General features: G+C 43.5%; 1 protein-coding gene across 5 annotated transcripts; it reads right to left on the bottom strand.

The window, feature by feature from the left end:
* Positions 1–1,784: 1,784 nt before the first annotated feature.
* PDP1 (pyruvate dehydrogenase phosphatase catalytic subunit 1) lies at positions 1,785–9,552 on the bottom strand. Of its 5 annotated transcripts, XM_054817145.1 has the most exons (3): positions 9,413–9,544; positions 8,890–8,924; positions 1,785–5,792 (listed from the first exon to the last, which is right to left on the bottom strand). In XM_054817145.1, exons 2-3 carry the CDS (start codon positions 8,918–8,920, stop codon positions 4,141–4,143), a joined length of 1,683 nt encoding a protein of 560 aa, XP_054673120.1. In that variant the 5' UTR covers positions 8,921–8,924; positions 9,413–9,544; the 3' UTR covers positions 1,785–4,140. The 5 variants fall into 5 exon arrangements, with proteins under 5 accessions (XP_054673120.1, XP_054673121.1, XP_054673119.1 ...); XM_054817146.1 differs by lacking the exon at positions 8,890–8,924 and having other exon boundaries at positions 9,413–9,552; XM_054817144.1 differs by lacking the exon at positions 9,413–9,544 and having other exon boundaries at positions 8,890–9,349.
* Between the last annotated feature and the right edge of the window lie 6,967 nt (positions 9,553–16,519).

The raw sequence follows: 16,519 nt of genomic DNA on the forward strand, positions 1-16,519 counted from the left end.
CACTTGGCAATAGAGGGCTTTCAAATAAAACAGGGAAAAAGAAAACAGTTAACCTAGCATGAGAAACCATGAATGCATTCATTCTAAAGCTCACTTCATGTTAAGCACATTCATTTTAACATAAGACCACATACACGGCAACGAAGTACCTCCTTAACTTCTATACTTCAGCCTCTGAAGATAACAGAAACGAGCATCTACCGAACAGTGCTTGGGGAATGCTTTCCTACCTGAAGCACGTCTCAGCAGGATAGATGTTATCTCTGGACACAGACACTTTGGACTTGCTCATTTGGGTAAGTTAAACCTAGTTTCTTCATTGTACATATAGCAAGATAATGACATCAAGCTGCAGCATGACATTTGGCAGGCTGGAAGAAAGCTACTTCTCTTCCTACCCACAGGATTTGCTTCATTATAAGCTTCATGAAATTAAAGACATGGCATTTTGGCCAGGTCTTCAGCAGTCTCCGCTCACAATGGTCACTGATGCAAATCAGATGGCATGTATTTATTAGCAGTCACAAACCCAGATGGACTGTCTGCATCAGGGAGCTTAGGACACCGCAGATGGTTAGAACCAGAAACCTGAATTATCCATCTATGCCAGGTAATCTCATTACAAATATGCCTCCCCACTGAGGAAGAGCAGAGCAGCCTAGCCATTCTGCAGAGCACTGATCAGAAAGAGTTACCAGGCATCCTCTCACTCCAGAGTTGTTCTAAGTACAGGGACCCAAGTTTAAGAATCTAGTTGTAAACAACTTTTCACGATGAGACTATGTTCCTTGCTGCACGTCACATTTTAAGAGTCTGCTACATGCAACACTCTGCCCTGCAATGAGGAGGTAAGTTGCAAGAGAAAACATTTTAAGAAGTTCTGTACTTAGAGTAAAGCACATAGAAGGCAAATAGAGAATATGGAATTTATCACAACAGTAGCTGTAAAATACTATCAAAAGCAAATATAATGCACATGCCATTTTAAACAGAGTGGAACAGTTAACAGAGCCTTAAGTTGGAAGCATAAACTAAGATTTCCCAGTCTTCTCACCTAGTATTACCATTAATCAGTTCTGCTGATACATTCATCTACAATAGTTTTAAAGACTTAAAGGTGAACTTGAAGGTGTGTGTTGACTGTCAAGATTCAGCCATTCTTCTGGGTTGAGCCCATGTATTTGCAGCTGTGAAATCTTTATTTGGAAAAGTAAATCACAGCATCCCCATTGCATATAAAGTAGCAGTACTTTCTGCAATGAAGCAACTTTGGTAGACAACACAAGCAGAACATGTCCTCTGCCTGTGGCAGAAGAGCTGCTTCTATTTAGTTTACCATCAATTCATTCTTACACCATTTTAATCTGCACATAAGTATTTTAGATTATTTGTTTATGAAATGTTGTATTTCCCCTATACAGGGTACAGTCCACAGCTTAATGATCTCAAATTATGCTGCTTTATCTGCAGCACTGCCCCTGAAAGTAATCATGAGATGATGGGGACAGAGACACACCGAGTGATACCGACAGCCAGAGCTGAGCTTTACTGCCAGGGGGCGGCAGCACCGGCACGCCTGATGCAGGGGTTCAAGCCTCACAGTGGCATTTAAGAGCTCTGAAAGCCAATTCTCAGTCTGTTTCCATTTATACTTCGCTTTGTCTGGCCATCTGGTCTATTCATAACAGGGCCTGCACAACAGAACACATTCTTGAAAAACAATTCATAAGCTTCAGCCCTAGCAGAATAGCTACTGCATTCTATATCAATCCAATACACATGTATTTCTGCATAATTGATCATTTTATTGGAATCTGTTAAAAGATGTTTGTTCAGATCACCTGTTCAGCAGGCAGTTATGCTGCTTCTGTTCACTGCATACATACTGAGCAAGTCTCCAAGCAATACATAAATATTATTTTGTCTGACCCCATACATACGCATCTTTACTACAAAAAAACAGCTTTTCCTCAATAAAAGCTGTATCCATGGGACCAACGTTCATTTCTTCTAGCTATGACTTATACTAAATCCATATCAATAATCATAGGTTAAATACATCAATACATGTAATAGAGCTTTAACAGTAAAAAAGTAAGAAAGTTAAATACTGCAACAGCTTAGATACATACTGTATTTGAATGATAGAACATAAAGTCTATTGACCTAGCTAATGACACAGTCACCAAAACATAACATACAGAAGCAATGTCAACAGCCAGTACTTGTCTAAGCATTTCAGAGTTTCCCTTTTCCCTTCAAATAAAGAAGGGTTGTGCACATCTTGAATGTGAACTTAGGTATGATGAACCTTACAGCAACATTGATCCTGGTATTTAAAATTGGGTAAAGAAACAGACATATTAAAGCTGCAGGCCACCAAGTACACATAGCATTTGTGAGTTTGAGGAGCCAATACTTACTATCGCACAGGTTTATTGTTCAAAGTGTACCCTATGTAACAGTAGCATTAATTGGCAGTATTTTTATTTAGTAGAAAGTGCCACACTACTCAATTACTCAACAAAATAAGCTAGGTGTTTAAAGTGTTAATTCACTACAATGAAGGCTAAAGAGATATTTTAACTGAAACACCTTGCTAAAGGGAAATATGCTGACCTATCACTGCTCTATAGAACACAGGAATCAAGTTACAAGTGTTTTCTCAGTCATCAAGCACTAGTATCAGCCAGCATTTGAGTTTTTAACCTAAGGGCAGGTTAAAATACATCTGTATACAATGCAACATACCTAAAACAGATGCAATGATGACCAATAAAATTAGTTGTCAGTCTCTACTTTTTGCAGTTAGGGGCCCAACAATTTTAGGCACACAAGTTATAGCCAATCTTTTAAGCTCAAATTCAACGATTACAAGCTAGAGAATGACCATTTCAGATACTGCTCTGTGATAGCATTCCAGACTGTAAGAACATGCATACACCAGCTGTCCAGAAATACAGAGCTGCTAATGAAGTTGCTAGAAAAAGCCATTAAACATATACATGCATGCCAGTTAGTTTCCCAACTAAAACACTATTTACAACCCACATTTCAATTTTTTGCAAATTGTAGTTTTTAACCCAGCTTACAAATATGAGTTCAAGTGCAAGACATCCAGTACATGACCATCTGAAATAGCCAAAGTGAAAATAAGTGCAAGTTACAAAGCTACAAAGAGGTTAGCAATGATTTAATCTTTTCAGATGAAAATTTATTTACCAGATAAGTAACACCCAACAGGGGTGGAGTCCATGAAGGACATGACCTTTAGGAAAGCCAACACAGTCTTGACCAACAACATTGACTTTTTGAAAAGTGTGAAAGTTTCTTCATACTGCAAGCTGAAATCCTCCACAAAGTTATGTGGTATATTACTACATGTAGTAATGTATTATTGCCCTACAAGTTGTGCAGAAACCCTCAGCCAAGAAACTATTAATGCACAAGAAGTTTAAAAGTTACCATGCATAAGATATGGTTCAGCTGTAACAGAATCTCAGGTATTGATTATGGCTTAGACCTGCACTGAAAGTCAACACTTAGACAAATATCCTTATGTGAATGACATTGTCTATATGAAAGTGAGACAGTTTTGTTACACTGAAGACTTACTTGGTTAAAGTGACCTGCTTAGAAGAAACAGTAGACAATACATTCACAAATAACCATACCTACTTTGCAAGAATTAGCCCTGTAAGAATTCAACAATACTCTTTTTTACTCATCTTTTCTTTAAGATAACATGTAGCTATTTACAGATATTTATAAACAGGCTTTGTTTCTTGAACAGCCATATCTTTGATAGTTGATTCTTTATACTCCTTCCCTCCCTCATCCAAGCCTGCCAAATTCAAGACTTTGTTCTAGCAGCATCCATGAAATCAATAGTGCAAAATTATTACAAAAACCTCTTTTCCCAAGCTGTGACACCCTCCTCAAGTTTGTACTGGGTCAATAGCACTTCCCATGTATTTTGAGCTCTGGGGGAAGGCAGGAACAATAGATATGCTGAATCTAGCACTCAAGCAATTTCTTTGCTGAGGGGTTTTTTGGGTTTTATTGTTGGGTGGATGTTTTTTATTTGATGCTCATACTGGCCATTGTTATAACTTTGGTAACTAGTTCACCATATTAAATTCACAGTTCCTCATTTTGACATGCACCTATAACATGTGAGTTGAACTGCACAACAATAATCGTAATGTCATCTCTATACATTCGAGCCAGTTCTTCTGGAAGACTAAGCATCTTGGACAGTCGCTCATGATCCACAGTGCCAAACTCATTGTTACCCACTGCATGACGTATCAGGTGAGTCGCTGCATTCTGATCTTCAAATACTGAAGAGATTCTTGCTCTCCTTTCTGTTAAGAGACCATGCATCTGTCCCAAAGTTACCTTATAGCCACCAACAGCTATGGGCTGTTGATGGTGAACCCCAGTGAGGTACTCCCCTACAATTCTAGCCACATCTTGCCTGTGCATTGTCTCCCACAGCCCATCTGTGGCCAAAACCAGGAACTTATCCTGTGGCCGTAATTTGTGATGTATGACTTCTGGCTCAGCTGTGAGGTATGGGGGAGTGTGATAGTTTGGAGGAATAAACTTTGTATATTCATTGTCATTCAGCTGATCTGGGCCTGACTCCACTACTCTTTTCTGTAGTTCAATACTCCATTTAAACTTCACATCACCAAAAGCTCTGAAAGGCATCAGGAGACCTAAGAGACGATCTTGTTTCACAAGACTTTTCTCTTCAGACTTTGGATGCTCCATTTTCACTCGTTCCACTTCATGTTCATTTTGTGCATTGTGGTCATAGGACAGATTAACCGCAGACCAAGATCCATCCTCTTCCTGAACCCCAAGCATTGCCCTACTGTCACCTGTGTTTGCAATGTGCAAGTCAATGCCATCCACATGGGCCACGCAGGCAGTTGCACCAGAAAATGCTACTCGCAGTACTAAGTAGTTGAGAAAAGAATTGGGATCTCCTACTTGAGCTTCTAAAGAAATATCATTATCAAGCCTCTTAAAAGCATTAATTAAAGCTTCTTTCACATCAGTAGTCTCCCCACTGTTGAGATCAATGAGCTCCTGCCAATAAGTTCTTAGACTATTGAAGTAAAGCTTGGAAGCTTCTTTGCTAAAATAATCATTGGGATGCTTGTGCCACTGTAAAATGGGCAAGAGAGCTCTGCCACTTTCCACAGCATTTTCTATTTCAAGTAAAGTCTCATGAGGTAACAAAGAGACAGCAATGTAGTAAAACAGTCTTTCACTGACAGCTTGAGCACAAGCACAACCTGCATGGCCATCAAACACACCCAGAAGCATCCCTCTTGTCTGTAAGCAAGTGGCAGCACTCCTCCGGTCTTCTATTGGAGCATTAGCAGGCAACTGGTTGCTATCAAAGCCAAGGACAGAACTTATATTTTTACCATCAAATTCTGGGACTTTAAAACTGTATTCATTTGCCTTCAGAATGCTGTTGACTTGTGGAGGAGTGAGGTAAAATCTCTGTGGCGTAGAAGCATAATCCCTCGCGTGAATAAAGTGATTAAAGTTCTCCTTTGGCCTATAAAGTGCCGCAAATTTCTTCTGAGGTGCATATCTGAAGTGACTGTGAGCAAAATGAGATGATAAACAACACAGATGTTTATGGTGGCAGTAACACACTGTACTGCATATTCTGCTAATCTCACAGTTACGAATCAATGGAAACAGATGAGCTGGTGCTGGCATGGCATCAGACAACAATGGCAGCCTGGAGCTTCGGACTGGAATTGCTGAAAGACAAGAGAACAACTACACTTAGGGGGACAGCTAACAGATTTTTCCCAGAACTCTGTATGAAGACATTTACAGTCCCTAACAAAGTTACTTATTATATGGAGCTCAGCTTCACAGGTCTTGAGAAAGAAAAGGCATTAAGAGGTTCTTGTTTATAGACACTATGTTGAGCTATACTTATGACATTTTAGCTCTTAGACCCGCTCAGCAGGCAGAAAGTAAAAACATCATCCAGACAACCAACACAGCTTCAAACAGAACGCAAGACAACAGTTAGCACAGAGCACTCTACAGTAATGCCACATTCTACAAGACTCATGGAGATTTGTTTTCCTGCTGATTTCCCAGCCAACAGAGCCAGATGTGGCACACAAGGAAGAAAACTCCTTCTATAAGGCTGGTAAAGAGATAAAGCATCTAACAATAAGATTCAAGAAACAACTTTCAGATAACATACAACTGTGTTTAAGATGAAGATAGTTTAGACAATAAAAGCAAGCAGTAGGTGATAGACAGCAGGTATTCTTTAGGCAATCACAAGCCAGTAGCAGGTTTTGTTTCTTCTCCCCCCTTTCATGTGCAAAGCTTCAAACTTGTGAGACACCAGTGGTGTACACATACAAAATAGCCACAGCAGTCTATGCAGCAATTGTCTAGCTTATCAGATAAAAATACAAGAGGTAGAAAGCAGATGCACCTCTCCTATCAGCAGCTCATCTACCCCAACAAAGTTCAGGATTATAAATTGCTTTAAAAAGCTACTCAATTGAAAGACTACATGCAAGCTGTGTTTGCTTCCATTACTAGAATAGAGCCCTGCACAATAGTCTAAAGCTAATTCAGTGTTAAGATAACTATTTAGTTTAGTATCCAAGAAAAGTATTATACTACTTTTCACCACATCTAAAAACCTTTCTCTTAGTTTTGCATTCCTCTGAAGATTATTCTAACATACCCTTCCTTGTCTCCATTTACGTAACTAGTCACAACATTACTGCGAGTGCCTCTTAAATCCTTTATTCACTATGCCTCATCATCAGGAAGTCTTTTACAGTGTCATACTTGAGAAAACAATCACATAGTGGAAAAAGGTTGAACTATGCTTTGTGTGAAGTACACACAGCTAAGGGGAATTCAATTTTCTCTTTCCAACTTTTATGATCAAGTTTCATCATAAAAGCTTCTTAGAAAAGATAATGACAAATTATCTTATACAAGGCTTAGTGCAGTCATAAGTACTAATCTATCAGCACCACTGTATCTCAGATTTAATTGTTTTACTGAAAAAACAGATACTACTGTGTTGTGCAAGGTACTTCAGTCACTAAATTGATTTTTTTTTTTAGCCAAGCAAGCATACCAGTATTTCGGATGAGACACAACCCCCATAAAATATGCAGCAAGCCCCAATACTCAATCTAAAGGATCACGCAACATAGGAGGAATTGTATTCTGTAAGGTTTCCATAGCTTCTGCCACAGGATTTTGATCACTCAGATCAGCTGAGAAGTGTCTGGAAATACATGAAGCTTCACCCCATACTCTGTGTTGCAAGAGAAGGAAGCAAGTCCCATTCTTCCCTCCAAGCTTGCTTGTCTTCCTTAAGTAACCAGGAATAGAACCTGTTTCTCTGTTACAAGATACATAAGTGCTGAAAGCAAAGAACTCATGCTTCTACCACTCCACTGGCTTCCTAGTATTAATGAGTGACTGTCAGTCTTGATTTGCATTGACAAAAATTCTTGCCCACTGACCTATCCCAGGTCTCCCACTGACAGCTACGAAGACTGAACTGGCCAGTTTTCTGTTGTTCAGCTACCAGGAAGAGCTCTGGTTGTAGTTCTGTGGACCACAGCCAGCTGTACAGACACTCAGCAGCAGCGTATTGGCTTGAGCTTCCAGATGCAGACTAAATTTACGTTAGCCATTTGCTTCACAGAATGTCTATTTCTCCAGCCCAGACTTCACATGCATACAGCATGACAGAAGTAAACTGTAACTCCAAATATAGATTTTAAAAATCTATTCACTGCCTTTTAATTATAAGGAGCTATTTTGGTAACAGTTATGTATATTCTTCAAATGACATTTAAAAGCAAACATTTTGCTTATAGAATGGGAACCTTAAGGTTCTACAGATCTGCCTGGTCTACAGCAGCACCTCAGATTCAGCACTGGTCTCCTGATAGACTCCAAGTGAATCAAGTTTTCCTAACTGTTAAGCATTTGTGTTCAGTGCTGACCCATATGTGGTGCCACAACAACTGTTCTGACAGTTTTGCTGTTGATCCATGATGAAGCAAAAATACAAATGTACTGCTGTTACAGTGGCTCTACAGTGCCACCAGAGGCTATTTTGTTGACTTTTAATCATTAGTTTATTAGTTATTACACAAAAGCTAAAAGGAAACAGTAAGAAGTTAGCCTCAATTTCCACAGCCTGTATCATTTACAGTAGATTCATGTCAGCTTAACCAGACACTTACTCTAGCCCTTAAATGATTACTTTAAGATCCCAAGTTCATTATAGTTGATCAAGAGATGGCAGAGAAAAAAATCATTAAGTAAAAATTTTACAATTCAATTTGTCAAGATAGTAGAATCAGTAACTGTCCAAGCCCAAAACAAGGTACAAATGCTACTTTTCAGGCTACAAAGATAACATTGCAAATAATGAGCCAGATTGTCCATTTATGGGTTTTGTAGTACCACACTGATAAAGTGAAAAAAGTATTATCCCTTGCTTTAATAAAGGCTTGGTGTAACTGTACTACTAAGGCCAACTGATGCTGCACAGACAGGTTCCTCCAAAATACCTGCCTTAACTGTGCCAGACACCCCCACGGTTTCAGATAAAAACACTCACCCCAGGTGCCTTGCAGACACTTGACAGACCTGAATGAATTAGCCTGTTGGAGAGGACGGGGAGGGGGGGAGGAAGACCAAGAAACATTCAACGCAAGTAGAACCGTTAATCCTTCCCTCCGGCCAGGTCTCAGCCCTCACACACTGCCCAGCCTGGCAGTCCCTTCCCCGGGTCCCATCCGACCCCCGAGCCCGGCGCTCCAGCGAGTATCAGTGCGAGATACCTACCGATCCGCCTGGGCCCAGGACAAACACACATTCTCCTGTCACAACAAGAAGCCGCCAACATCCACAAAGCAGAAGCCCGGGGGCGGGGGAGAAGCAAGGCAGAGTTTGTTAGAGAAGACGGAGAGCTCCGACACGGAGAGGGGACAACAGAGAGGAGACACGCACACACTCAGCACGTCTTGCGAGAGCCCGGAGCCGCCGCCCGCCCAACGATGGGAACGAGCCAGCCCCACAGCGGCGCGCCCGGAGCAGCCCGCGGAGAGCTCAGCAGCCAGCGCCCACACCCGCCGCCCCGCCGTGCACCGAGCCCCCCGCCGGCCCCGCTCTCCCTTCCGGCGGAGGCGAGGCGCCACTCCCACTCGCCGCGGGCAGGGCTCGCCTTCTAGCTCTGGGCGTCGCCGCGGCAGAGACCGCGACCCCCTCAGGCGCCGCGCGGCCCCGACATGGCCGCCCCTCCCCAGCCGCCCGCCTCCAGCACGACGCCCTCCTCCCTCCCTCCGCCCCGGGCCGCGCGGGCACAGACCTGGCCCCTTCCCAGATGGCTCAGCCCGGCCCCCCGGGCGGAACAGTGAAGCGCCTCAAGGGACCGAGCGGCCCGAGACGCCCACACACCCGCCGCTCCCGGCCCCCTGACAGCCGCCGCAACCGCCTCACGCCCGTAACAGCCGCGCTGTGCGGCGCCTTATAAAGGCCCAGCGGCCCGCGGCGCACCGCCTATTGGCTGCCGAGGAGGGCAAGGAGGGCACGTGACACGGAGGCTCGGCGGCGGCTGGGGGGGCAGGGGAAGGAGGTGGGTGCTGGGTGCGCGCGCATTGCGCAGGGGCGGGAAGGCGCGAACGCGGTGGCAGCCGCAGGGACGCTTCCCCCCTCCCCCACCCCCCCCACCGGCTGCGCAGTGCGTGAGGGGGCACTCCGCCACCCCTCAGCCCCCTCCCGGCCCCTGAGTCCCCGCATCGCGGCGGGAGTGGCCTGAAGGTGCCCCTCCGTGAGGGAACCGCCGGTGGGAGGGCGAGCCCCGCCGCACTCCTGAGGGAGGTAGGGCGGGTGGGCGAGGCGCGGCGGGAGCGGGCTGCGCCTTGGCACTCCGCGCCGGGCCGCCCGCCCGGCCCTCTTCTCCTCCGCCTCCTCACCCCGAGGACTGAGGCAGAGGTGAGGGCTGCCTTGCCTGCGGCTGGCAGCTCCTCGTGGAGCGCTTACTCAGGTGTAACAGGTGATGACTGGTGATGTGCAGATAAAAACCGGACAAGCGCCGTCCCTGGCCTCCTGCTAGCGCCGGGCATGAAGTCGAACTGACGGGAAAGCGGTGGTGGCTCGTCCCGGTGTCCTCCGTGTGTGGCCGTGCTCCAGCCACCGCTGCAGCAACCTGCCCCCCGTGCTTCTTTGATCAGGAGTCGGTGTCATTTAACTTCTGCCTGTTAAGGGGACTGACAATGAGAAAATGTCTAAAGATTTCTCTAGGGTGTATTGACTTTTACTCTGAATTAATGTTAAAGAGTAAGAAAGGCGGTGGTTTTTTTTTTTTCCCTTGAAATGTTCATGAAGTGCCTCTAACAGTCACAAAGCACGTTAGCTGAAACTCTGCAAGAGACCACTGAAACCTGTACTGCAACATTTGTTTTTTCTGTTTTTAATTTGCTCCCTCGTGTTCTGTCTTCACCAGTATCACTCCAGGCAAAGCAGACTGCTGCAGAGTGCAACCAACCAGGGGCCTCTCTGCCCTGTGTTTCTGAGAAAGCCACATTTTCTGCTGCCGTGGCCAGCAAGGAATGTTTTGAGGGCAGTGGCTACCAAGAAAGAATAGTCCTTCCCCAGAAAAGCAACACCTGTCATTCCCACTCATGCGCCAGGAGCAGCAGCCTCCCCTCCTTCCTTTCTCCCCCCCCCCCGCCCTGTTAAATACCATCCTGTCATCATTCCACATCTCTAAGGCAACGTTCAATTTTGCATACGCTTTTGAGATACTTTGATCCAGCCTTATTCTTCATGTAAATTTTTGAATACAGAAAGTATATAAATTTGACAACGTTTTGATTTCCTTGATCATCTCTCTGTGTATAGATGCACGTGCTCTCATGCCTTTCTATTTTCAGGGCAGCCGGGATGCCCACTTTGCTGTGTGTTGTTGGCAGCAGATGTTCGGCTAGCCTGTGGAGCATTGCAATTAGCATTCCTTTAGCAGCTGTAACAACACATAGATTTTGACTATACTTGCATCTTTATCGTCTTTATTTCTGTTTACATCTGTATACTGAAATCAGTAGAGAAAACAGGAAAATCTGCACTTGGTGCCCAGAAGTCTCAAGAGGTCTACTTGGGATATAAGAGCGTGGAAAGTACTGTCCTGTGACCTTCCATGTGAAAACCAGCTAGAAAGATAAAATGATGCCATCCTTAAAAATACAGGTCTTCCGCAGTAGTAGCTGAAGCCACAAAGTATTAAAATATTCATTTATTGGTGTTCTGGGTGACTTTTGTGACATTTGTTTGTTTATCCAGAACAGTACACCATCATCTTCTCTTCGAGGCTTATTTTAGAATAAAATAAAAGAAAAAATGCATCCGACAGACACCATTGTACATTAAAGACCTGATTACATGGCATGGAAGATGAATAATTTACATTCCTTTTCAACGGCTGTACATGGTTAGAAGTAGATTGACAGAGTGTGCTGCAACAACAACCATTTACATAATTTTCTACTTGCAGCGAGAGTGACTGTAAAGCACACCCAAGTTTAGAAATGTTTTTAAAGACTATGTAAGCTGGCACAATTGAGGCATCCTCTTAGCCCTGTGAGAAGCCCTGCGGGCTGTGGGAAGACAGACCTGTGCCTGGGTGTATTGGAGTGATAGCTGTACAGGCAGATAAATGGAAATGGATTGGGTTGAAGTCATCACTGATCACCTCCTATCTGTGATGGGAAGTACGGGGTTTGTAGAGTGGATTCATGTTTGACTTCTGAAGAGAATGTTGCTGTCTAGAGTTGCTTACTGAGAAAAAAAAAATCCACAAAATAATTAGCATTTAGCACTTTTGGACTTCAGAACATCTTGTGATCGTTAGTTCAATTCCCCCTAGCAGGCTGTGAAATTGAAAGGTTGGTGTTACAGCTCCCTGTTTGTTTTATTCATCCCTTTTTCTTCCTGATTTAAGGCTAGGAGAGGAGATCCTTTTAGAGCTGGTATTGGGATCTGTGGCTCCCTGTCTCACCACATATCTCATTGAACAAAAGACAGAATTGGAATTTTAAAGTACTGAGCGAGAAGAGAATTTGGCCTTAGCAGCCCTGTATAAATCCCACAAACGAAAGACAAAATACTAAAGCTTGGCTGGCATTTTGGTCCTCAAGCTGATGCGAGTTTGCTGGTGTGCCAGAAGTGGGATGTTGCAATCTGGCTGGAAAGTTAGTTTTTCCTTTTCTACGTCTTGCTGCTGCCCAGATCTTTTTTGTGCACTTTGAGCACAGTCCATTTTTACTGATTTTAAAGAACAAAAATTATTTTAATGAGTAAAACCATGTTGTTTCATGTTTAACATTTTACATTAAGGATTGATGGAAAAACGATTACCTCAAGATAGGTGAAGTCTGTGTTTGTGTAGATGGAAGGATTATCACCTGAGTGTAACAAAAGACATCAGTTCTTGTCTCCTGTGCCTGTTGCCGACAGTGGGTAATTCTGCACTGCAGAACCGACAGGCAGCTATGCATTAGCGCTGCAGCTAAAGTGCTGCAGCAGTTACCCTAAAGCTTTCTACACACATTTCCAGAGAAACTCCATTACACATCATCAACATCCATTTTCATTTGAGATCAGGTGTTTGTAATAACCTTCTAGTTTAAATAAGTTCTTGTGCTTAACATGTAAATATTTTATTGGTTCAGTTTTGCTGAAAAACAGTTCAAGAACACAGGGTAATACTTCAATTGATTTTATATCCCCTGACTGCTTAACGTTTTTACGATATCTTTGCACACAGCGTTTCAGAAATGCCATTTTGGTCCTCTGCCTGCTGAAAAGAGCAGTCACTCATAAAACCTGTCTCAAAATCGTGTGGGCAGATCAAACACTTCCACCTGGCATGCTGCCATACCAACCTGGAGCAGAAAAGAAAAAAAAGCAGAAGGAAAAGCCTAACAAAGAGGAAAATAGGGGAGAAAAACATGTCATGTGCTGAATAAACAGAAAGCATAGGACAAGACTAAACAATCTTCTTTCCTTTCCTGAAAGCATTATAGAAGCAATGACAGCAATGTAAGTCTGCTGTTCCGCAGACCAGTAACTTATTTTTAGCAGAAATCAGGAGTGTTACATGGCAAAAATAAATGTGTCAGTAGAGCTGGAAGCAGACAAGAGTACCTGCAAACAGCGATGGCCTGTGATTTTCAGTGTGCTTCAAAGGAAGGGTTTGGCTGTGCATTTGCGCATTCTGCTGCCCTCTCGGAGAGCGTATCTGTGGGTGGTGCATTTGTCCTCCTTTAACACAACTGGGTTCCCGGGGACAGTGAATGTTTCTGAAGTTTTACAATGAGCCCTGCAAAAGGTGATTTTTTAAAAACATGTCTTAGGAGTATCAGCCTTAGAGTAAACCAGCAGCACTGAGCCGCACAACTCGTCTCTCCCCTGCCCTTTCTAAAGGGGAGGCCAGTGGGGAACCACAGAGAAAATTGCTTTCAGTGGGTATTTGCTGTCACTGTGAGACCCAGGTATAGTTTGATTTATTTGGTCATCCTCCCTGGAGGCTCTTTGTATCTTCGCTCTCAGTTCCTTTCTGAAATGAAGCAGTGGCCCTGGCTTTGTTCAGCAATTGGGATCCAGCTTCCTAGAACTGTAGAGTAATTGAGGTCGGGCGGGACCTCTGGAGGTCATAGAGCCCAACTCCCTGCTCAAAGCAGGGCCAACTTCAAAGCTAGGTCGGGTCATTCAGGGACTTGGCCATTTTGGATGTCTCTGAGGACTGAGGTGCCCCAGCCTGCCTAGGCCCCAGTTCCAGTGCTTCATCACTTTCATTGTGAACATTTTTTCCTTGTAGTTAATCAGAATTTTCCTTGCTCAGCTTGTATCTGTTGCCTCTTGCCCCTTAGGACTTCTTTGCACCATCCTATTATATTCCTCAGATCTCATTAGCAGAGAACTAAATGCACTTTTGGTATTTGGTAGAAGTTGTGCACTAGCAGGCATCCTTCACCTAGGTTGGTTTTTCAGGGTTTGGTATCCAGTTTGAGGAATGCAGCATTCTGACAACTCAATGAAGTAAGGAAAATCTGTAGTAAAATGTTATGGGAAAATATTTTTTTTGTCAAGCTTCAAGAATGATACTGATGACATTATCAGTGTTTGTGCTATGAGGGAGCACTTTCAGGATATCAGGAGGCTGGCTCCAGCAGTTCTCTTGGCTCTGAAGGGGCTGATCCCTTTTCCAGCTGTAGTTCATAGTGTGCATATTTCAAATTTATTTTTTACAGTCATTTAAAAAAGTAACTACATTTGCAGTTATGGTGGCTGCCATGCAAAAGATTCAGTAGACTCCAGGGGAAGTAGTGGTGATTAAAGTTGGGAGGGGAGGGCAATGTGCGTGTATTTTTCCAGAAAGAGACTAGCTTACACTTTGCAACAGACAAAATATTATTTACCTAATACTGCTGGAACAATGATATCCCAGTTTCATTTTATCATATATGATACTTCTGAAATTAAAGATTGTTCAGAGACTGGTAATTGGATACAGCTTTTCATCTTTACTTGAGATCACTGGAGTCAGGAGATGGAAAGCCAACGGATGGTCTGTAACAACAGCTGGCTGATTTGAGTTGAGATCTTGCTAGGCAAATGTGAATGTTAAAGAGTAATAATTTCTGCAGCAATGAGGAAGAGTAACCAGTGCCAATGACTGAAAGTACTGGTGTTATCTTCTTAGCATGAGGGTGTACTTTGGAGTGGAAAGTAGTTATGGAAGATAAAATTAGAAATTTAGGTTTAGAACCAAGAGAAGACTCTGAACCAGTGTCTGAGATGTCTTGGGGCCCGGGGTTAGATCAGGTCCGATTTCCACTTGTAATAAGGAAGTTTAGAAAGAATACCAGACAAAAGTGACCTCCTTCTCACTCCTATTTACTTTCCTGCAGTTTACCCTTGCCTAAATACTGGGAAAATAAGACCCAGCTGTATCCTTTCGGTTTGAAATTTGTATTTGATGAAAAAATGTAAGCATTTGTTATTTTTTTCTCTAGAAGAAAGGTGAGTTAGGTTACTGTTTTCTTTGGTTAATAAATAGTTATTATCTGAAGTGAACCCACCTACATAAATATTTATTGTTTGCTTTAGACTGTATGTTTAGTTCATATTTTTAAACAACAAAACAAACATGTATTTGTTCTATCCTCTTACCTTCAATCTGTCTGCCCATGCCTAGACAGTGTGCGTCTCAAAACAAGGAAAATACTTTCCCAGTGGCTTGGAAAGGAGTTAGCTTGGGTCTAGCCACAGACAAATAACTGAGAATGTAGTCTAACTAATATATAACTAATATAATCAATTAAAAAGATCTGAAATCTTAGGGCTAGATCTAGTAAATTATTCTGTTCTTCCAGGTAGGTGCCCTAAGCAGAAGGTTACGGAGTCCCAGTTGCTGCCTCTGAGCCAAGGAGTGGAGGATTCCTGTGTGAGTTGGGGACCGGTCTTCACTGCAGGGTGAAGGATTGCCCTCACCTCAGCTGACCTACAGCCGGACGGTAACAGTACTCGCCTGCCAAAACAGGCAGTGGGGACTGAAGGTGAAAATTATACCAGTGTTTTCCAGTTACAGGGACTAAGCTTTAGCCACCAGGCTCTTACATGGTAAGGTGGGAACCAGCAGAATGAGCAATGCTACATCCTACAAGAGAAGTTGGAGCTTTGTTTATGGTGTTCAGGAACTGGAGGTAAACACCTCCCTCTGAGAGATGCTGTCGATCTCAGCAGAACAAAGCTATGCTCCTGTGCCAGGTTTTTAATCAAAGGAGAAGGCTTGACTGTGACCATTTCTAGCAGGCGTCTTTAGGGGTGACCTTCTTGTCCTGGGGAGTTTTTTTGAAGGTTATTTTTGGATCCCAACTCTAGTTTTGCCCTGGATTGGCACCTGGGTGCCTGCCTTGGCTCTGGACTCCAGCCCAGGGATGGATCTAGCTTGCAAATCTGAATAAGCTGCATATTCAGTTGCACAGAATATAGAATCATAGACTGGTTTGGGTTAAAGGGACCTTAAAGATCATTTAGTTCTAACCCCCCTGCCATGGGCCCTCCACTAAACCAGGTTGCCCAAAGCCCCATCTAACCTGGCCTTGAACACTTCCAAGGAGGGGGCATCTACAGCTTCTCTGGGCAACCTTTGCCAGTGTCTCATCATATAGAAGAATTTGTTCCTTGTATCTAATCTTAATCTACCCTCTATTAGTTTAAAACCATTCCCCCTTGTCCTATCACTCCATGCCCTTGTAAACAGTCCCTCTCCAGCTGTCCTGTAGGCCCCTTTAGGTACTGGAAGGCTGCTGTAAGGTCTCCCCGGAGCCTTCTCTTCTCAAGGCTGAACGACCCCAACTGTCTTAGCCTGTCTTCATAGGAGAGGTGCTCCAGCCCTCTGATCATCTTCGTG

Source organism: Grus americana, chromosome 2, assembly GCF_028858705.1.
Source record: "Grus americana isolate bGruAme1 chromosome 2, bGruAme1.mat, whole genome shotgun sequence".
In the NCBI taxonomy this organism is placed as follows: domain Eukaryota; kingdom Metazoa; phylum Chordata; class Aves; order Gruiformes; family Gruidae; genus Grus; species Grus americana.